We start from the raw sequence: 23,987 nt of genomic DNA, 5'->3' as shown, positions 1-23,987 counted from the left end.
AAAAAAAAAAAAAAAAAAAAAAAAAAAAAAGTTTTCATTTCTCATAACTTATGTAAGGTTATGAGAAATTAAAACCGCTATAGAGTTTAATAGCCTACGGTTGCGAAAACATTAAAATTGTGGAAACAAAACTCCTTGGTATTTTGATGCCTCTTGCACTTTATCTTTTTGTGCCTACTTCTTGGGCGTTAGATTTTTCTACGTATAAAAAATAAACAATATTATTTTTACTGTAAATATTGTTTTAATTTATTTGTAGTAGTAAAACTCCTTTTGTTTTAGTACTACATATCATCAATGGAGCTACTGCCACCTTACCTATTTTTGCCGCAGTAATGTAAGCATTACTGCTTGGCTTCGGTTTGAAGGATAAGGGTGCTGATCAAATTACAGGGAAGTGGGACTTGTCAACTTATGTCTCAGAGAGATAGGCTTAGTGACAATACCCCTCAGATCTTTGTATGGCCAAGCGTGTGACTTATCACCAAGTGCACAACTTGTTCGTCCCGTCACTTGATATCATAAACAAAATAATTAGATGAAGCGACACATTTTACGTAAAACAAGACAATTCTATTATTTATACTTACATAGATTGACAAGATTGACAAGATAATTTTAGACTTAACAATATTCGCCTTTATTGTACAAAATGGTTCTCAGTAAGTGATTACAGAAAAATTATTTGCCAATCACTATAGATCTATTCGAAGCCGGGTGTTATTGTTTTTTGAAGACAACGACTGAGATTGTATCCTTCAATTTACAATGGGATTTTCTGATGTACTGTGTAAATTGAATCTGAAAATTGCAACTGTATGAGTTGAACAACCTTGATTTTAAGTAATTAATAGATTCAGGCGTTACTTTGCGGAAGTTCATGTTAATAAAAATGGAAGTAAATTAATTTGCTACTCCGCGAACCCAGTGAAGGTTAAATCGTGCAAAATAGTTGCGCTTGTGTTGAATATTTTTTCATGCAGTTAATGATATTTTTTTCTTTTTTCCTTTACCTTTTTTTCTGACGTAGCGAGGCGCTACTGTGTGAAATCTATGAAAGTTATCAGCGGCTGACTATAAATGTTGCTATAATAATAGTAATATTAAGTTTATTAAAGATCATGACGTTCTATTACATTGATATTCAATTTTTTTTAGTGAAATTACTCGTACTTCACTAGTTTGTATTAATAATACAAAGACCGAACACTCCAAAATGTAGTATGATAGTAAAACAACGTGATATTCAATCAACTTAATATTATAAAACAATGGTGCCGTATGTTTTCACCATACAGATGATTATGAAAATATAATTTTTCATTTAACTCTATTTCACGCACTTTGATCATTATTGAACATGTCAGCTCCATTAGTAAAACAAGACATCACGAAAACCCTTAATAGAATCCAAACAGATAAATTAGATGCTGCCTAACCAAAATCACCTCTGTAATGTAGCAAAATATGATTAATATTGAAAATACATTTCAGTTCTTTCAATTAAAATATTACTCTATGTAACAAATTTTCAAAACGGTTCTGTTTCTTGTTTGTCAGTAGGTATTGACACAGTGTAAAGAACATAATTGGTTAAACTATGGTATTACTTTTAGTTTTATGGAGCAGCATGTATGTAGAAAAGAGTAGTTATACCCCTGAAACTTTGCCTTTGATGTGATACAGTGGTATTTACATAGCTACCTATTGGTATTTACATAATCTCGCAAAACTACACATTTCTATGTTCTTTTTTTTGGTTGGAATATACTATTCATTTGAAACATAATGTTCCTTTTTGTCTTTTAATAAAGAGAAACCAGAAAATTTGTATTTCTTTATAGGTACGCAAACTCTTTTCGTTGTCCTGACCACAATAGCAAAGTTTTTGCAGAGAAACAAAGTTTTTTCATGTTTTAATGTTAGAACCGAATTAGAAAATGATATTGATGATCTAAAAACAAAAGTTGTGTTACATAGTGTTACATGTAGCGATTTCCAAAACTCTTCGACAATTTATTAAATTACTTATCAGTATTGATAGAGGTATAAATAGGTGATATTTGCCATATCATGTTGCCATTACCAATATTAGAGGAGCGGGCTAATCGAGCTCCATCAATCAACGAACGTAGGCTAGTCATTCTGCTGCAGATTACGTCTCGAAACCTTCATAGAGATGGTTCCGATTTACTACACTTTCTAAAGGCCGAACCATCTTCACTTTTACGGAAAGCATTTTTTATAGCCTGTTTGTTACTCTTGGTACCCTAATCATGATCATGTATAAAATCTCTGGGTTGTTAATAGCGCTGGCTCTATGTATTGTTCTACAGGGAACACATTAGTGGTCGCACCGTGGCTTTGTGATAGAAATAGATCAAGCATTAACACTTACCTATTGGAAGTAATAATCAAAATTATTACGACCAGTCATTTATTCAACCATGTAGCGGCTTAACTGGACTGAAAACCAATTTACATTTGATTTTTTTACTCTTTCCGACCGATTAAAACATACATAAACATTCTTGATCGTAGTGAGGGATGGTTTCGTATGGACTTCGTATATTTTCCAATTTAGTAACTTTTATAAACAATTTAACACTAATTTGCGCACCAATATAATTTATCTTCTATAAGAAATCTAAAACCCTTTTATGTAACTCTACGGGACAAAAACAGCACGTATCAAATAGTATAATTCAATTTTCCTCAAGAGTGAGAGCAAGAGACAGGTCCAGGATTAGTATTTGACAAGGAGAGTGGTTTTAGAATTAATAGCTATGCGACCAGGCAATTCCGAAGTCTTTCATTAAGTGCTGAATTTGTCGTGAAAACCGCCTGATACTGTCTGTTTTTGATGTGATCTGTTTCAGGTGAAGATGATTCACATAACCATATGAGAGGAACGGGTAATTGTGTTTTGAAAGAAAGAAAGACTTAGGTGCGTTGTATATATATAATACACTTCAAAACAACTGTATATAACACAATATTTATGTGGCGGTAAGTAGGTCTTTAGTAGCAGAAGAGCTCCTTGTGAATAAGTTCGTTCGGGGAAGTACTGCGCCCTTACCTATTTCTGCCGCCAAGAAGTAATGTGACCATTATTGTGTTCCCATTTTGAAGGGTAAGGGTGCTGGTGAAATTATTACACTACGCCAAGGATTGGAAGTTCTGTTTTTATTTTGTTTTATTCTATATGTATTTTTTTTTCACAATGTTCGATTTTTGTTTGTCTTTTTTCGAATTTTGTTTTCTGTTTCTTTATTTTGGTTTTCACAATATTCGGGTAGTATAAATTAGTAAATAAATATGACTGAGTACAAAAATAACAGAAAATGATCAAAAAATAAAGTTGGCGTAGTGTTAATTGGAGGTATCGATGTGGCTTGTCAACTTACGCCTGAGGGCGGAGTGGCACTGCTCCTGTGATCTTTGCGATCAATGATGTTATACTTGTAATTTGCGATTTAAAGTTCGACATGTTCGTCCCGTCACTTGGTATCATAATAATAATAATAATAATAATAATAATAACGCTCACACTCAACATAGCCCCGCACTAGGGAAACCCTGTGTCGCGGGTGCCATGGACATGGATAAAAAAGGAGCCTTACTTATTTTACTTTTGCTATCGTTTTATTATAAGATTATATAACCAACTTTAATATCTTGCTCTTTGCCAAATTTTCAGTGTTATTATAGCATTTCTATCTACATTCTGAGTACGACTTTTGTTGCAAGATAAACAAAAGTTAAGTATATTCCAGTAATCTGTAAAGCTGTTATCTTCGATTAGATCGTTATTCTAACTTTTGTTCAGTTTAACCACTCTACAAATGTTTAGTTTGTATTTTAATTTTGAGATTATGCTTTAGACAAATTTTACGTTAAAAAAGTTTTGATAATGAATTGGTGAACATAAATATTTTACTTAATGAAAATGTTAATATTTTAAACATTAAGTAGGTAAATTTTCTGGTGTGTACGTCAGCAATTAGCAACTACTTACTACAAAATTGATAAATATTCAAAAGTGTGTAGTATTAAGTTTAAAAATATAAACGAACTAAACTTTTCCGCGAGCTTGGGTTATTTACGAATCTAATGACTTTTTTTATGAACTATGTTATATAATGTTTAAATAGTAGTTTATTTTTTTACTTTATTAGTGACTGTTACATAATGAATGTTACATTAAAATACTAGTGTGGGTTTATGAAACGAGCCAACAGACGGGTTTCATAAAAACATCACAAAGTAGTTACTTGCACTACTTTATCTATACATAATATTGTAAGCTCTCTATGATATGTTCAGGAACCGCATGTTACTGCCGGCATTGACGCATTAAACAGAGTTATTAGCAGTAATTAATAGTAAAATAATGCAAAAAACTTATTTCACACACATGTCACGCAACTGTAGTTTTTATATATTCATAGACAAAGTAGAGTCGGCCCCAACTATCCATATTATTCGATCAAGAACGTGTGAGATTTGTCAAAATTGTTTGACTATTGACCTAGTATTTATGTAGTCTGTGCTATTGACATTGCATTTCGAAAGAAAATTCATCCCGACTGATATTAGAATTGAGGTCGAATTAAATTGTTTTGTTTTTCAGAGATGTTCGAAATTTGAATGTAATAATAAAATCGAATATGATGTTAATAAGAAGCAATAATAACATTTTCACAGTTATGAAATTTGTTCTAACAAAACATTTATCTTTATGCTGGTCGTAATTTGCGATTTTTGAACACATCATAGAGGGTTTATGATATGTGTAGATAAAAAAAATAATTATACTGTTCAATTTCTGTACAAATTTAACTAAAAGCGGACTTACGGTTTTCGACCACTTAACGCATTACCAACTCGCTTCAAAGCAGAGTACTAAAAAATGGTAATTAAAATACTCAACCTTAAACTTTATTTTAAATTAATTAACTAAAAATTGTGTAAGGGAACTGGACATACGGCACGTGTGTTCTTTACAATTAGACTATAACCCACACAACTTTAATTTATTTATTTAATACTCTGTTTTGTGACGAAGCGGTTATACTTCTTTTTTTTTTATAAGTTGAGGCGTCAATATCCAGTTTGCTTTAGAGAAAGAGCAATTTTATTACTACAATTTCCACCACTGCCTGTAATTCGCTTATGTAATTTGGTTTTGTAGTCTTGTTATTGTAACCGTCATAGCAATTGATAATCATCGCACGCACAAGTGGAAAGTAGGTCTATAGTTCAATGTTAGAGTCCTGCGTAATATTGCGATAGTTTTTTGATTGTTTTCAATACCCATTGTTGACTGTTTGAATAGGCCAAGTCTGCTAATTTTAAATCATCTCAGTTGTATGTCAACAGAGAGTGAATGGCAGGAGTTTGTACGTTTGGTGTTCTGCTAAAACTCAAGAGTAGCTATTACAATTCAACAGTCATTGCAATTTTTTGGTATATCATTGGTAGTTTACTAATTATTTGACATAAAATAAAAAATACGCTTAATTTGAAGAATACGTTGCTGATGAAACGAGAGAGAGTAGTTTTAGTAAGGCTACATCGATCATTGTCATTCCACAGATACTCTATTGAGATTCTAATGCCATCGCAATCAGATTTTAGAATAAAAAAAATTGTCATAATTGAAATATAATCTCAGTCTCAATGGTTTTTTTTAATATAACCCCGCACTAGGGAAACCCTATATTGCGGGTGCCTTAGACAACCACAAATTACACCCAAAGTCGCGAGAGAAATAGATGTAGGCCATATAAATATTTCTCCCGGCACGGGAATGGAACCCGGCCCTCATGAGTCCAGCATGGTAACCGTTCGGCCACTGAGGCAGTTAAGTTAACAAATATTGTATGTGACCAGTGTTTTCAATAAAATTGGCAGAAATGGGACCTAAGTCTGGAAAGTTGTTTTACGTTGAATTGACGTCTAGATGCTCCTCATGACCAAAATGTTAATTTTTTACTTATTACACAGCTGTATTCCAAATGTACTACAATTTGGGGCTATTCAAAGCTAGAGTGAAAAGGCATTTTTTAGCAAACGCGTCCCATCGTCAGTCACATCGTCACTTAACATCAGGTGAAATTGTGGCCAAACGTGTGTCTGTTTTACATTAAAAAAAAAAGTACTAAATTTTTATTTTAAACAAGACACAAAGTTCTTCATTGGTTCAGATAATCATGTGACAACATTGAGCCGATATTACAATTCAACAAACATTCCTTCTACACTACCTGGTTTTGTTTTAGCAGGAATATTTTTTCTCTCTCCAAGTGCTGGGTTTGTATCTTGGTTAGGTACGGGTAACGGGGGATTCATCGCCTCAGTTTTTTGAAACCATCTAAACAGATGAATTATATGTTTTCTAGAAAATATAAAATTGTATATTAGAAATGAAACTATTATTTTTCGGATTTAAATCGAGCTTGCTTATTTTCAAAACAAATATACGAGATTGAAATCCGAAAAAAAGTAGTTTCTTTTCCTAAAAATGGAACTAAATTAATTAGCTAGAATTAGCTATTCCGCGAACGAGCTTTTGTGTTGAATATTATTTCAAGCAGTTAATTCCCCACGCCCTCTTTAAGCATGTCTCATAGAGAGGCAAAACATGAGCTGGGTATATTTTTGACTGTAGTTGTGCTTCTATTATTTACATCATTAATTTTATGCCTGGCTGGCAAGTCAGAGGGTGCAAAAATTAACTGCATGAAAAAATATTTTTCACAAGCGTGCGCGCGGAGTAGCAAATTAATTTACTTCCATTTTTGTTAACATGGATTTCCACAAAGAAACACCAGATTTCATTAATTAATATTTTTTATATATTTTTTAAAATATATTTCTATATATATTATATTAATATATATTTTTATTTATTAATATATTTCTAACGTGTAGTAATCGCAAAAGTCTATAAGTACTCGACAAAATTGCATTCATAATATGATATTGTTAGTTTTCTAATAATAAAATCAGTTCTATTGTGTATGTATTCTATTGATAATGATAATAATATTATTAGGTAGAACATTGTGAGCCTTATTCGCTGTTTTCTATGAATGCAGATCGTATGAATAGATTTTAACGTATAAATTAACGATCGTAATTTGACGATCTCGATGGAGTAATGGTTTGTACTGTATTCCAGTGTCCAGGATGAGGAGGACCCGGGCTCGATTCCCGGTAGGTTAAATTTGGGAAATGAATTTTTCTAAATTGGTTCTTGTCTGAGTGTTTCGGGTAGTGCCCCGGAGTGAATTCCGTTGCTCTGGTAATCATAGTACAGGGACTTCCCAAGTTTGAGACCAGGATATGAGTGTGGTTGTCTGGCACATTATTATTAAATTCCTATTATTTATTCGGTACAGAAGTTAGATTACATCAATACCTACATGTATTCTCCTACATAATAGTCCTCTCGTAAATCTCTCGTTATACCTACTTGATTTTTTATGAGGATACAAACGATTAGCATACATTAAAAGCACACTTTTTTAGTAGTAGTAGAGCTCCTTGTAAAAGAGTTCGTCCAGGGAAGTACTGCCACCTTACCTGTTTCTGCCACCAAACAGTAATGCCAGCATTACTGTGTTCGGATTTGGAAGGGTAAGGGTGCTGGTGAAATTACAGGCACATGTAGCTTGTTAATTTATGTCTCAGGGTGACGGGGGCAGTGGCACATCAGATGCACTGCAAATGGAATGGACAGGCGTGTAGCTTGCCATCAGGCACACAACGTGTTCGTCCCGTCACTTGATATTATAAAAAAATTAATAACTTTTTTTATAAAAAAAAGCTGAAATATTGACACTAATGCTAGATTAAATGGATGACATTGGGTGCTTGCGCAGTTTGGCCCAAATGTTGGCGGCATTCTCCCTTACGGCTACAGTATGGCTTTGACAATATGTTGGGTAAGGTCAGACCTTGGATCTCCCAACCGACATCAATAAAATGTAGAATTAATTGATTTTTTTTCTCTTTATTTTGTTATAAAAAAGATTCTTATCTTTTAATGTAGAGTTTCCTAAATTGTTAATAAATTTAATAACGTACGAGCTTATGTAAACGACTCGTACATTATGTTTGTGTTAGGGTTCTAGAAAATCATTCATTATTAGATTCACCATATTCATATTTAACATAGGAAATTACATCAAGGAAATTACAGGTTTATAGACACAATATTTTTACATTTTATTTTTTGAGTTCTACATGCAAGCTACATTTTACTTATGCTTTTGTTTAATCGACTTATTATGTGCAAATTTTTGAAATTATATTTAATATTTCTAGCTTAGCCCTTTGGTGGAATTACGAAACCTTTAGTTCAAATATTTTTAACCGACTTCAAAAAAAGGAGGCGGTTCGTTCGGATACGACTGTATGCTTTCTTTGTATGTAAGTTACGCGATAACTCAGACATTTGTGAACAGATTCTGACGACTCTTTTTTGTTGGAAAGAGGGTACCTCAGTAGTGGTTCCATAAATTTAACAAACTAGGGGTTGAATGACATTTGAGGTCGGTATTTTTAGTACTCTGTACGGAGATTAAGTAATGTCGTATTATGTACTTACAAATAAAAATGTTAGATCCGACAATGATCATAAAGTTCTTATTCCAATATCGCAACGACTATATGTTTCTATGTCACATATTTTACCATGGTGATCTTCAAAATATCACGAACGTATCTTTAAATAATTTAGTCAATGCCCTGAACCCGAAATGTGCTTTTAGAATGACAAGTTTAGGGCTATGAATCCAAACACACGGCGAGCTAAGTTCCCTTGACGGTGTTACGTCGTCAGGTAGTCGTCAAACTTCGCTTGATACACTTGAGAAGGTTTATGTTAATGTTAGTTGGGACGTGTGGAACCAAATATATCTACCCGATTTGCAGTTTGTGTTTTATTTTTATTTATCTGTGATTGAAATAGGTGTTTATATTCCTTTAGATATGACCTATATTTTCATATAGCCTATAAATATACCAGAATGTCATGCAAAAATTTTTAGTAGAAGTTTCTTTTTTAATTTTCCATTATAGTTCTTGATACAATGAGTTTAAAACTTTTATGTTCCTTCTAATCTTTTTTCAAACTTTTTATCCCGCCATTTCGATAGTTTATCTTAATAAATTATCACAGTCTTTTACTTTCGATTTTGATGGGTACGGGTGCGGGTGAAATTACAATCACGTGGGGACTTTCAATTTATGTCTCAAGGTGACGTGTGCAGTGGCAGTGCCCCTCAAATGAGCGGTACTGTAACTGTTGTGGACAGGCGTATCGCTTACCACCAGGCGCACGATATGTTCGTCTCATCACGTGGTATCATAAAAAAACTTTAAGAGAAAACACTATTTTCTGTTGCTTAGCGCAGACAATAGAATATTTATTTAAAGAAAATTTATAAGATAAAGAAATTAGGTTCTGTCGTTGAGGATGCTAAAATTAAACTCGGTTCTTTCTGTTACATAGTTCACAATATTTTTTTTATTTTGAAGCGTACAGTCAAGTATAAAAATGGAACTGTAATTTTGAAAACCAATGGCTAAAAAGAATTATGCGGCGAGGAATGGTATGATACAATTCGCCAACATCTATAGTTCTATAATTTAGAATATTAATAATACAACAGCATTAACACTCGGAAGAGAGATCGACAAACATAGTTCTCGTAAAATATTAACAAGTTCTCTCATGTTAAGCAAAGTTTAAATATACCACTAAAAATAAAACAATGTTAGATTATTGATACAAAACAAAATAATGGTCTCTGGAAGGGCTTATTTTAACAAATAATAAAAGTGAACCGCCCCGTCTGAGAAACGTATAGTTTGTGTCCCCAAATACCTAAAGGGACCAAGACTAATGTTTTTAACTTAAAATCCCAAAAGGCAATATAAATTGTAACTAAAGCAACTAACATCTGTTTGGAAGGTGAATCCAACCATAAATCACGAGCAACAACGTTTCGTTTTAAGCCTCTTAATTTCTCATTTTCAAAATTGCAGAAAAATTACTATGCTGAAAGTTTTGGATGTTTATTCCAGAAGTTTTGGAGTTTGGAGGGTGTTACAGTGGTAACTTCTTGTAGGTGTAGAAAATCGAAACTAATCTTTTGTTCGGGAAGTCGGAAACCTTAAGAGGGGGTAACTTTCACCAAGGGCGTCTGTTGTCGAACAAGGAGAATTTCTGATTAGTTTCATTATATTCCCGTAAGCGCAGCTCTAATTTATTTCACTACATTAATACCTCCGCAATTAGTTTTTACAATTATTAATACAACGATCGAACAGTCAGAAAATATTCCTTCGATCCAGCCTGATGTCTTCTAGCATACCGTGGCAGACGCTATGCCAACTAAGCCACGGAACGAACCAGCGGACTTCACGAAATTATCTATGTGCTTGCGTCGTATCTTTTTCATATAGTGTATTAATAATTATAACAAACTAGTGGAGTAATTTCACATAAAAATAATTGAATATTAATTCAATAAAAATTTAAATACAATGAATGGCGACATCTCTAGCCGGGGCTGGTAGCTGTAAAGGTATCTAACTGGGTGACGAAATATCATAGTTTCTCATAGATAGCGCTACGGCTAAAAAGTCGTTGAAAAACCAAATATAAAGATACGATGCAAGTACATAGAAAAATTCGTGAGGTCCGCTGGTTCGTCCCGTGGTTTAGTTGGTATAGCGCCTGTCACGGTATCTTTGTATTAACAATTATAACAAACCACGAGAGTAATTTCACATACAAATGATTGAATATCAATTAAATAAAAATTTAAATCTCAGCAATTGTTTTTTATCGAAAAATAAGAGCGCATTTGACCTCCATCTTACCTGATGGAACGTGAATATGATGTCGACGATGGAGCAAGTACACATGCCTGTTCACTCTCGCCTTGAAAAGGCCCAAGTTATAGCGTTCAGGAAATAAGTCTGGAGGTAGTTTATAATAATTTAGTAGCAGTAGAGCTTTTTGTGAAAGTGTTCGTCGAAGGAAGTAGTGCTATTTCTGCCGCCAAGCAGTATGTGCTTTCAACGGTAATGGTGCTGGTGAAAAGGCAGTACCCCTCAGATCTTTGCGATTTAAAGCTCTGAGTTGGCACTGCAACTGTTATGGACAGGCGTGTAGCTTGCCATCAGGCGCACAACTTATTCTTCGTCTCTTGAAATTATATTTTAAAAAAATCTGTATGATTCAAACACTGATTGTTATTAGAGCTAATAAACCTTTCGACACCCTTTCAACAAACAATAGAACGCATAATAGATAAAATACACGTCGGTAACTTCTATTTTGTTCCCCGATAGTGCAGAAAACAGGTGTTGATGGGTAATAGTGTATTCCTTCGCCGTGGTGCCATTACCAACCTTTTACATTCTGAATGGCCTCTCCTGCTCAACGATGTGCTGTGAATAGAAACTAGGGAATTACAGTTATGTACATTAGCCTAGATGGTATCGTATACGTTATATAAAAATGTGCAAAATAGAAGAAATATTTGTTATTACTTACCACGGCAATGAATTCCGTATTTGCCTTACGAACGCATGCAATTATATGTCTATTGTTATTAAATATTTTTTTCATAGTTATCGTAAAACTCTTGAAGACAGCATTGCGGTTTATCGAAGCCCATTTATTCAAAACATTAGATGCGATCTCTAAGACATTAACTTCCACACACCACAAGCAGCGATAAGGCACAATAACCTACTTTTAAGGAACGTTTAAACATATTACAAAATATAGGGTGTACTTAATCTTCATTTATAAAGCTAGCAAAATAACAAGGCGAATTCAAAGGAGTACACTATATCTTAACGGTATTTATCACGTTTTACTGACTTGCTACCACGAGTTAAACATAAAATCTTAGTAGCTCCTTCTGAACGAGGTCGTCCAGGAAGCTACTGCCACCTTACCTATTTTTGCCGTCAAGTAGTCAGCCATCAGCGTGCATTTCTGCCTTCTAGTTTTGAAAGGTAAGGGTGCTGGTGAAATTACAGGCGCATGGGACTTGTCAACTTATGTCTCAGGGTGATGGGTGCAGTGGCAGTGCCCCTCAGATCTTTGGGACGTAAAGCTCTGAGTGGCATTGGAATTGCTATGGACTGGCGTGTCGCATGACACGAATTGTTCGTGCCGTCATTTGGTATCATGCAAAATTAAGTTAATTTCATTAGTTTAAATAAACTAAACAGTTTTCAGTTTTTGTGGATAATTTACTGGGCGGTACTCTAACATGCCAGTTATTGAATGTAAAAAATCACGAATGGCTAACTATTGCTTGCTTGAAATTGATTGTGGAAATCAGATTGTAAACAACCATTCCACTTCAAATTCTTTACTTTTACGGTAAGCACGACAACCACAAATTACACCCAAACTCACGAAACATTGAAGACAGTAAGGTGGTTTAATTTAAAAACGCTAGCTTACAAGATGCTTTGTATCAGCTGGATGTTCAAACTTAGGGACGAGACTGTGTTCCGGCGCACCAACACCTCACGCCAGTTGATGCTAACTATCAAGAAGCGCATATTAATATATCTCGGTCATATGCTTCGCCATGATAGATATCGACAGCTTCAATTCATAGTAATGAGAAAGGTTGAAGGCAAGTACGTACTGGAAGGCGTAAAAAGTCATGGTTACGCAACACAATGTAGTGGATAAGAATCGTGAGAGCAGAGCAATTGTTTCATTTGGTTATTAATAGGGACAAGTTTTCCATATAGACGGTCAATCTCCATTAATGGACTGCACTTCTAAGTGTCTCTTACAAGAACCTACAAGAGTGCCTACGCACTATTAACAGGAAGTTAAGTTTATTTCCTAATATATCACGGTCTGCCAGATGAGACTTTATGTTACTGTTCAAGAATTTGTGACTTGTGTCAAATTACAAAAGAATATTATTATTATTTACACAGAAGTTAATATCTTAAAGGTATGATCGTAACATCACTACTCGTAATTACAAAAAGCGATGGAGAAATTTTACATAAACCCCTGGGAGTACACGCAATTGATCTGAAATCATCCCTTACAAAATTATAAATTCCAAATCAACTGTATTGATTGTTTTTCGTTAATTAGTTTTAACACAACATCGCTTCCGTAAAAGAAAACTTTGGAATTTTGTGTGCACTCACATAAACTTCGCACAAACTTTTCCTTTCATAACCCCATTGTTATATTTAGTTTAGTTTTATAAAGTACAAATTTATTTATTAATTAACCTTTCAAATTTAATTTTCTTAATATGCCAGGAACCTTTTTTTTTTTGACGGGGGGGAAATCTTTATGAGCTGAGCTGACCTGAGCCCAGGGAGACTCAGGGGTTATGTGGGGACTCTCCCTCCACACTGGAAGGCCTACCCCACTAAAACCCCCCCGGGTTTCCCTCTCGCCGGTTGAGTCGGCGCCGTGGGATCAGTGAACATTCACCACGACGCCGCCCGGAATATGCCAGGAACCTGCACCAATTGCCTAGGCTCAAACTAGGAAATTCCCTGTATTATGAGTTCCAAAGCAACGGAATTCACTCTGGAGCACATCCCAGAACACCAAGACCAGAACCAATTTAGAAAAGTTCATTTTCCAAATTGATCCTACCGGGAATCGCATTCGGAACCTCCTCATCCAGTGTCCACAGTGCAAACTGTTCCTTCAATGAGGTCGTCAATATTATTTAATATTGTTTACTGGACGTTAACATTTATTAATTAGTACTAAATTTGCATACACGTCTGTGGACTTCTATCTAAACTGCCCACATAAATTTACATTGCATGTAAGTAATGAATTTAGTCTGTCCTGAATGCTTCTACAAATAAAACAAACAGAGAAGTAGAAAGACCGCAAATAGCGTTGACTTGAGTCTTTGAAAAGACGAAAGGTTCAGATGACATTTTTATTAATAGTAGTATATTGTTTCATTTATTTCAATGTGAAAATTTCTTGCAATAAATCTCTTCCTGCTTTGGGCGTACGGACAATGGCATGTCTTACTTACAATTAGATGACTTAAAATCCAAAAAGTTAATCCGTACGCACCGTTGACGGTTCATATGGGTTCAATCCATTACATTTAAAAACTTATTTCTTTGATGCCAATTATTCTAAAAGGTTTATCTTTAAATTGCAATTGTCGATTCATTAACAGCAATTTAATAACTGGAGCTTTTATTCTTTAAATATTTTTAAACAAGCAATTCGTTTGATTGGTTTCAAAAATATCAGTTGTTCAGAGCAGATGACTATGATGTTAATATTTTAATAATCTCAGAAAAAATCACTATGTTACAATTTTTATTAGCATATACATATTAACTCCAGAGCAAAATCTTCAGTAATATCTGCATCTTATGCGAAACAATTTTAGTATTTCATATTATTTTAATATAGATGTTATGACTATGGTGATAGGATTGTCAGTAAAACTGTTGACATAAGTACGAACTAAATGAACTGTGATAATATCATTTAATGTGTAGTCACGAACTTTTGAAATTTGTTTGAATTGTGATTTCGTAGAACCTTTGAATTTCTATGTACATTGGGATTATTGATATAAAGTTTATCTGAGTTTGGTATCATAAAATTAGTAATACGCGCTTTCTTTCCTCTTCTTTATTACAAATATTTTCTTCTCCTTCTTATTTAGGAGCTTGGGCCTTACCGGTAGAGTAATCACAAGCCATCTCTGATCAGCACCCTGACTTTTTCCTTATATGATCGAAATAACTTTATGTACATTGACCTTCCTCTGTCTTTCTTTTCTTCGATCTTCCCTTCTTTAGGTCTTTAATAAGCTTCTCTTTTCCTGCGCTATTCTTAGCACTCCCTCATTTCTTTTTGTCTGATTGTCTCCGTTCTTCTTCAGCACATTTCTCAGATGATACTTATTATACTCTGTCGTTCTATGGTCTTTCTATGTCATTGTTCACGTTTGGCTTGGCAATATTTCAAATGTATACCTTTATCAGTCGTTTCCTGTTCCTGTTTTAAATGTTATGTCCGAGGTACATCTGGAGTTATACGACACGACATTAACTTTATCCCATATTTGATGTAAATAACTTCGTCACATTTTCGTGCCTTTCATTTTCACCGATCTTCCCTTTTATGAATAATGATTCTAAAAAAACTGTCATGTCGTATCAAATGTCTATAGGTGGCAAATATTATTTTTTATCAGGTGTACCATCTGGCGGTTTGTATACTTCAGTAACTGAAATCTTATATAACATTATTACGGGTTATATTAGTTTCATGCAGATATCTGTTATCCTTTCTTTGAGAGTGTAAGCGAATTTTTACAATTTGTAATTTTGGTTAGCGTCTGGTATACAGGATAATCAACGACTTTTTTTTATTTGTGTAAAATCCTGAAAATTAAGTTTTCTTCGACGTTGTAAATATATTGTTTTGTTCAACCCAACTTAACTTTGTTATATTTAGAGACTTGAATAGTCTAATTTGGGAAGAGGAGTTCAAATATCACGAGCCAATTTTAACTGTGGGATCAAATTATATCAGTTCGTTCGTTAATAACCAATCGATCATTGAAATTGAAACAAGGACAAAACTTTTTCAATGGCCTCATCAATCACCAAAATTGCGATTCATTGTTTTAAACTATACAGTTGAAAAACTTCGCCGTGTCGAAAGAATAAGAAATTATGATGTGTTTACATTTCGGTTGAATAATGATGACGTTCAACCGAAATGCGACTCGGGTTCGGTAAAATGTACAAAGAATTAAATTTCGAAATTTTTATCTCGAAAATATTATGATTGATATTCGCCCTGTGGTTTCTGCGGCAAAAAAATACTATATTCGACCAAATTATGTATGTGCTTTTTTATTATGTTGTGACAATATGCAAAAGAATGCATAAAAATTCAACACTCTGGTAGACCTGAGACGATCGAGAGTAATTGCACGTACGTGATTTCAGCCTCATTATTTCACCAATCCATATGATAGGCACAGCGTTTTGTTTTTGCACATTTAAAGTTATGTATTCCAATAAAGTGTAAAACTATTATTTTTGTTTTTGCACATTTAAAGTTATGTATTCCAATAAAGTGTAAAACTATTATTTTTTCCAGTAAATGTGATTTCTCGTGCATGAAAGTTTTCAACATGCCGTGTCTGTATTTACTGTGAATGTTGCCAGTTTAGCAATTACCCTAAATTGAGGATCCTCAAATTTTTGCTATAAAAATATATTGAAATATTGTGGTTTGTACTGACCCAGGCCATGTGATATAGGTAGTTTCTTTACGATGTAGACATAATGGTATGGTTTTACTGCATTCACTAGAAGTTTGGATCCAGGTCGATAGCTTATAACTTTTTGTTACCTATTGTAAATTTTGGTATAGGTACCTTCATAATTTTTTGTATTATGTAAAATGTTGTTATGTTAAATATTGATTGTTAGGGGAGTTGCATTTAGGTTTAAGAGTGTAAGGTAAAATTATGTTTAGTGCCTTTCTAAATAATAAATAAATAAAAAGATGATGATATTATATTTCTGGTGTCATGGACTTACGGTTCCAAGTCTTTGCAAAGGTTATGCAGCACCAAGAAAACACAGAATATAGTTTCACTCACTTTAGTGTATACAATATGTTGTTCTTTAACAAGCACACAACAAAATAGTCCACAGCAATGTAGATCACAGAAAATGAAAGCGAAGATAGGACAGCGATAGATATTAGGTAAAGTAAACTATGGAATCAGATCAAGAAAGGCTTACGAGGAAACTTATGATTCCGACATCAAAATGTAAATGTAGTATAATATGGTTGCGACTGAGGTTTTTGGTCTGAAATGCCTCCTTAGCCCAGTCTCAAAAGATTGGCGATAGCGTTTTGGTAATCCATACAGCTTATCTGCTATCGTTAATATGTGAGACCAAGGTGCCATTATTGCAAGTCTTCCTTTTTGGAGAGAACTATGCCTATTGTGCAGTAGATAATAATATTATTCGTACTTTTATAATTCGTAATAGACTTTAGAGCAATAAAGCGACGTGCCTGGTACGAGCAGTGAGGTCACAAAAACTTCAACAGCCTTTTCCTGAAATTGTGGACCGCGCTCAACTTGACAATAATTTGATGAATAGAGCGAGATCGGCTTATATGGTCGGGCAATTTCACCGCTCCTGGATTTGGCATGATATTATCTGCGGTCAATGTACGATTGTTTTACCGCAAATATTGAAAGCTCTTTGGTTGGTTTCTTTCGACATTTTGCTTCCTTTTGTTTATTCAAGTTACAAAAAATAATTTCGCTAAAAATTCAGCTCTGGGTAAATTTAGTAGTTGCATTTTTGTAATACAATACACCTATGTTCGTTATTGTGTTTTTCTAGTAATTTTATCATCACTTTAAACGATACAGAATGGAATCCAAAGGTTATACTAACTCAAGCGGATTTTCGTAACAATGAAAGTAATCGATGGAGAAAAACAGTTACAAAAAATATGATGAACCTATTGTTTAACGTAAAAGCATTTTAATGTCTACAACGTGAAGCTTTAGCAACCTAATCACATGAAAATAAACCTGAAGGTAATCTGCTTACAGATCTTTAAGTCAATGCTGGCTTTATAAAACAACAGGCAGTTAAAGTCTCGTTAGGAGTACTCAGCTACTTTTTTTGTATAATGTCTTATGTATAAAATTGAGATATTTGGCACGACCTAGGATGCTTTAGTTCACTAGGAAAGGAAATCCTGAAAATGTTTTGCCAAAATTTTATGCGCGTATAGTTTTGCTAGCACAAAGCCAATAAGAAATAAAGAGTAAAGTAGGAATAATAATATAAATTCTTTCGTTTCTTACTGCCTACAATAAATACCTATGTAGTTAGTAAACACACTTTATATCTAAAGTTGTACGCTTATTAAATAACACCTGTCGTCTAAGTTTTGCGAGAAAACATCTTGTTTTATATACCGCTTAATCATGCTCGGATATGCCTGCCTAACAAAATAAAGGATGAGTACGAGCAGTATAACGTAAGTCACAAGTACGCAAAACAACAGTTGCAATATGTTTGAAAAAAATAAATTCAAGAACATGCCAAAAAAATCTTGTCACGTTCTTAATATTCGAACAGACAGGCAATGTGTCGATGTGGGCACTTTGATTTATTTGTTCGATACACACTATGTTCGACTGATATTAGAAGTTTGGGAGGCACACGTTTTTGTGAACGCAGTTAGGTTTTTATATAAACATGAGTACTTTCACATTTACAAAAAAAGCTTTTCAGTAAAATATATATATACATGTACCTACAGAGTGTTTTTTAAATGGGACAGCATGGGAAAATTCGAAACTAGAAAAGATACAAGGAAACTGTCTTAGGAACCATTAAGCCTTTTTGTGAAAAGAATTTCGGCATGGTCAATTTTTTGGTCAAACGTGAGTTGTCTACAAAAATGAACAAAATTGATTAAAATTTTTTTAGTGCTAATAGACTCAGTTTCATGAAGGGATCATTTCATTGTATGAGACGAAAAAAATTAGGAGAGCCGAAGTTGGCTGGCCGAATTTCATAAAATATTTTTCGTACAATTTGACTGAAATTGACTATTTAAAAAAAATATATAGCTGTAGCATTAATGCTAGACTCAATTTCTAAAGAGAATGCTTTTATTGTATGGGAACATAAAATCGTGAATCAAATGTAATCAACTAAATTTAAATGGGACCAATATTAACGTAACCTCTTTCCAACAAAAAAGAATCATAAAAATCGGTCCACAAACGCCAGAGTTATCGCGTAACATACCTACATACAAAAAAAATATACAGTCGAATTGACAACCTCCTCCTTTTTTTGAAGTCTGTTAATAAAATGCATAATATATTCATTACGCTGACGTCTGCCATAGAAGGCGAAAGGAAGGCGTGAAAATTTACTCCGAATTTGTTTCCCACTTATTCATGCTCAACTCCAGTCTGTTGCTTGGATTGACCACCAGAAAATAGTAACCCATAAGCCAAAAGCCACGCTGCATTAAAATTCTTAAAACTTTAAACCGTATCTATCTCTCTTATTCAACCATTCTTAATACCTTATCTCTTTTATTGCTATTACACGTAGTTACATACGTGATAGAACTCTGTTTCCGTTCGATTTTTAAGCGACTAATAAAACATTTGAAAGCGTTGAAGTTTTACACATAAAAATTTAGAACGATCTGCATCCGCTATCTGTTCCTTTCTCCACAATAAACATTTGAATAACAGACGTTTACGTGTTTCTGATACACAACAACGTTATTTGGTTGCAAGTTTACTAAATATCTGTACGTCTTTAGTTGGAAAGTTAGTTGGAAGAAGTTTCTAGTCACTTGTATTCCTATAATAGTTGCATATTCAGCTAAACCTGAAGATTTGTTGAAATCGCTGTGTCATAACGCAGAAGCATGAATGGAAAAACTGTGTATAAAAGAATGTTCAAGAACGATTTGTAGGAGTAATTCAAATAGCTGAATATAGTTTATTAGGATTATCTGCCGCGTTAGAATTAGTTTTGAATAGCACTGATAACTTGGGTCCAGTTAGCTCAAGATCGGGATGTGTGGAGGGATCAGGAGGTAGCCTTTGCCCAGCTGTGGGTTACATCAGACTAAATATATGTATGTACTCGTATGTAACACTGATAACACCTTTACCTGCTTGCACTGCATTTTTGTTTAATTTAGGGCACTTTTTCGTTTTGGTCGTTTGAACCTGGTTTAAACCAAGGACCTATGGATCGACGAAGCATCGAGATTGACATTGTTTACTTTCGATCCAAAATATAGATGCAACGGTTTTCAAGATAAGCATGCTTTTTAACCGACTTCAAAAAAGGAGGAGGTTCTCAATTCGGTTGTATGTTTTCTTTTGGTATGTATGTTACGCGATAACACTTTTTTTGTTGGAAAGAGAACCTCAGAAGTGTTCCCATTTAAATTTGAAGACAATAATTCCACTTCTAAGGGTGGCAAACTAGGGGATGAATGACTTTTGAGGTCGGTTTTTCTATGTAATAGTTTAGACTTGGGATCAAGCTTGTTGTAAATAGAAATTTATGCAGAAAATAGAACGTAAGTATTTATAAAATGTATTACAAAAACTGGACACTATTCTCTCAAGTGCATCTAATAATAATAATAATAATAATATCGTTTATTAAAGACAACAAGGCCCACTTTGTATTAGTAACAGACTTATAAACTATGTTAGTAAATTATTTCTAACTTAGATCTAGTACAATTTATGAGGTGCCTCATTAGAGGCCCCTCCACTCTATCAGCAATCATTTTGAGGATGCTGTTGCTACTGTTGCGAAGTCTGTTCAGCAGAGAAGCTGATTTCTTTCTTATGATTGCTGCGAAAGAATCCGTCCGCGCCTCAGCAAACATGGAAGAAGCGCTACAGAACTTCGGCAGACGCAACAGCATCCTAAAAGCATTGTTGTATTGGGTGCGGAGAGCAATGTACGACTTTTGCGTGTGCCTATTCCATAGGCTGCCCGCGTAAAAAGATGTACAATAGGCTTTGAAAAGAGTTACCTTAACTTCAGAAGATAATAATTAACACTTATTTTCTTGTAGATATGCTTTAATTCGACGAGTGTTATGTAGGTGGTAAAGTATAAAGGTCCTTGATTGCACAAACAAATAATTAGAATGATTGAAATAAATTAAACATTCGGTTTGTTTACATGTTTTATAACATGTCCTATAAACAACATCCGTATAATAAGAACTCTGTGACGTGTTAGTGGGTATTCTTGAAAAGCGCTTATAAACCACAATATCTAAAAATTATTGACTGGTATGATAGCTAACAAACACCGCTCGGTATCTGCTTAGTATATCTCTCACTCTACTCTGAAACATTGTCGCAGCGCTAGCTTATGAGAGTGTTTGTGGCGCAGTGAAAACTCAAAGGGGGAAGTGAAACCAAAAACTTAGTACCGCTATTAGCAGAAATTGTCTGAGTGAACATTCTTTGGCAAAAACAACATAATTTTAAAAGTAATCAGTGTCTGTGGTGGTAAAGAATGAGTACTTAAAAGAATTCCAATGTCTTAAGTTTATACTTTGTAGGTATGTGTGGTATTTAAAAAAAATCAAAACTAGTTTCTAAATGTATCCTACACTGCTGACTGCAGGTTTAATAAACTTGAATGCACGCTCTCGCTTAATTCCATTTGGGACACGCTATCGCCAGTTCAATGTAGAACAGGACTGACAGGCGCGAATAAGATGACGGTTTTCCTCGTTATGCCGACGCGACCTCCCGTACTTTAGTGCGCATTACCGCCCTTCACCGTACTGATAAGATAAATTAGCCATCACTTCATTAAACATCTAGCCACGTTGCTAATTCGAAATTCCGTATTTAGCGATAAGCACTTTATCAGAGCACAAGACTGTAAAAACCACATGAAAGGTACTCTGCTTTGCCAATACCAATTATACATTAATATCGCGACGAAAGATTCGTCATAAATTTAGCTTGATTGCTTATTTTATATGAAATTTATTTTATTTCTTCATCTGCCAACGATATTTGGCCGGCAATGTATGTCAGAACTTTAAAATTATTAAGTTTGTGGCTGACATCAAAGGCATCATACATTCAAAAATTAAATAAATAAGTAACTCACCGTGTGTGTAGAGTGGTGATACTTTGTATTTGACCGCAGCAGTGCAGGCAATCGCGCCAGTGCCGCCACCGAGCTGCAAGCCGTGTGATAGAATCTGGACGATGGTTCCTACCACAGTAATAGTCCACCCCCAGCCCCCTTCAGGGTAATAGCGACGGCAGAGCGTGAGGGCGGCACGTGCGCGCAGAGCCGCCGCCGTCTCCGCGCCCACACTCGCGCCTGCACTAGCGCACCTGACACACCACACACTTTAGAAAAAACTACTCAAAGGAGGACTTATCTGTAGGTGTATCTACTACCTATTACACCATTTGATAAGTCCACTTTTGAGCTCACATTTTATGAATCTCAACTAAGGAACTGCACTAACCGACGAAATTGCGTCACTTCTTTCGCAGCTTCGTATCCGACACTCTTAGAGCGCCCGCGCTCCGCAAACTTATTACTGCTTGTGTTTTGGTCCGGTGTATTGAATCGCACTGCAGTAGCACCGCATGTACACAACAATTCCTCAGTTGTGACTCTCGGGGAGTGTCTTTTAGGAATGTAATTTTGGCGACAATCACACTCTGGGGTTCTCCAGGAGAGAAGTCGTTGGAGTAAAGTCCTTCGGCGCGCTGCCCCGCGATCCATAGCTTCTGCTTGGGTCGGATCCAACGGGAATGATGAGCTTCTATCCACCTCTTGATTGACTTCAATTTGCCGATTACTATAAGTGATTTTCTTACGTCCATTTCTATTGTTACACGCGAGAGTTGGAATGAGATTGTGCGTAATGGGTTCCTTTTTGTTCGCTCCCCGGTTGGGTGGCTCATTTTTTGCAAGGAAACCATTTTTTATTCTCTTAACGTCGGTGTTAAGGGAGTTCCACGTAGCGATAACTTGGTTGCGGTCAGAAGTGTCGTTAAAATTGGGGTTAGTTCTGGAGTCGGGGATTTTTTTTTCAGGTTTAGGGTCGGTGCCGGCAGAGACAGGCACCTCTCGGAGCCGCGTGGGCAAACTGTCACACCGGCGGAGAGTCATTGTCACACAAGTTCGGTGGGCTCATTTTTAAAAACCGACGTACGCGCTGTATTCACTACATTTCACTTACTGCGCGCATTTAGATCTGAAATTAAAAAAAGCCATTTAATTTTATTCTATTCGTATCGCATTAGAATTTCAATGAAATGTTGAAGTGGACGATTGTTGACTTTTGCGATTTATGATTGTCTGGGTAGTTCTAACTTTTTTAAATTACTGAAGATCGAACACATAGATTTCTTTTTCTTCGACCCGGTGGGACTTGAACCCACGTCCCTGCTGCACCGTAGCATTGCTCTTTGTTGACCGAACTGTGGAAATTCCGACTTTTTTGCTGCTCTTTGTGCTGGGCGAAAGCCAGTACAAAGATCTATAATAAAAACACATCGGAGAATTTCGACGGCTCGGTAACTGGACCCGTAGTTCAGTTGGTAAAAACCAATGCTACGGTGCAGCATTGACGTAGGTTCAAGTCCCATCGGGTCGAAAAAATGTTTCTTTGTGTTCGATCTTTCTATTAGTAATCATAACAAAACTAGTGGAGTTATTTCACAAAAAATATATCAATAATAAATTACTGAATTTTTTTACTTACAAAAGTAGCTTTAGGTAGTTAATCAATTTGAAGTTAAGTTTCTCATTTGTTGTCAAATGAAAGATTCATTAGCAAAATAATGTCATGCAAATTTGTAGCTTTGGTGAAGTATGGGCAACAAGCGTTGTTGAGCCTTTTAGATCCGCAGAGATCCGGTGCGTAAAATATTTGCGTCGAATAAATCGCTGTATTACTCGGCCTTGATCTGATTTACGCTGGTCATTGGCTGAATCTGTTCTACCCTAAGGATTTCGCGTTATAACGCCTTGGTACAAAACGTTATCTGATGTTTTTGGTTCTATAGGCCTAATGTATTTTCTATTTAGTACACAATCCGAGCACGATAATAAACAACTAAAATAAATATTTTTTTCATAAACAAAAGCCGTAGTAGCATAATGGTGTGACCTAAAGCCTCTCCAGGCCGTGGTTTCGAGTTCGGTCTTCTCTGAGTTTCTAGGACTTTATGTACGATATTTAATTTGAAGTTTACCATGAAAAAAAAACAAGTGAAGGAATAAATTTATAATGAAAAAAAAACAAGTGAAGGAAAACATCGTGATGAAACCTGCACGACGAAGAGTTCACAACCCTCGGAAAACGTGTG

General features: G+C 35.0%; 1 protein-coding gene across 1 annotated transcript in view; it reads right to left on the bottom strand.

Moving 5' to 3' along the window:
• LOC113229591 (monocarboxylate transporter 2-like) overlaps window positions 1-22,672 on the bottom strand; it is a 170,653-nt gene extending 147,981 nt beyond the window's left edge. The window contains exons 1-2 of the mRNA XM_026463244.1: window positions 22,133-22,672; window positions 21,763-21,995 (exon numbers count right to left, since the gene is read on the bottom strand). Coding sequence (XP_026319029.1) covers window positions 21,763-21,995; window positions 22,133-22,395 — 496 coding nt within the window. The 5' untranslated portion in view covers window positions 22,396-22,672. The remainder of the gene's footprint in view (window positions 1-21,762; window positions 21,996-22,132) is intronic.
• Window positions 22,673-23,987: the final 1,315 nt, after the last annotated feature.

Source organism: Hyposmocoma kahamanoa, unplaced genomic scaffold (genome assembly GCF_003589595.1).
Source record: "Hyposmocoma kahamanoa isolate Upper Pololo Valley unplaced genomic scaffold, ASM358959v1 62, whole genome shotgun sequence".
NCBI lineage: Eukaryota > Metazoa > Arthropoda > Insecta > Lepidoptera > Cosmopterigidae > Hyposmocoma > Hyposmocoma kahamanoa.
This window is presented reverse-complemented; position numbering and strand designations above follow the sequence as displayed.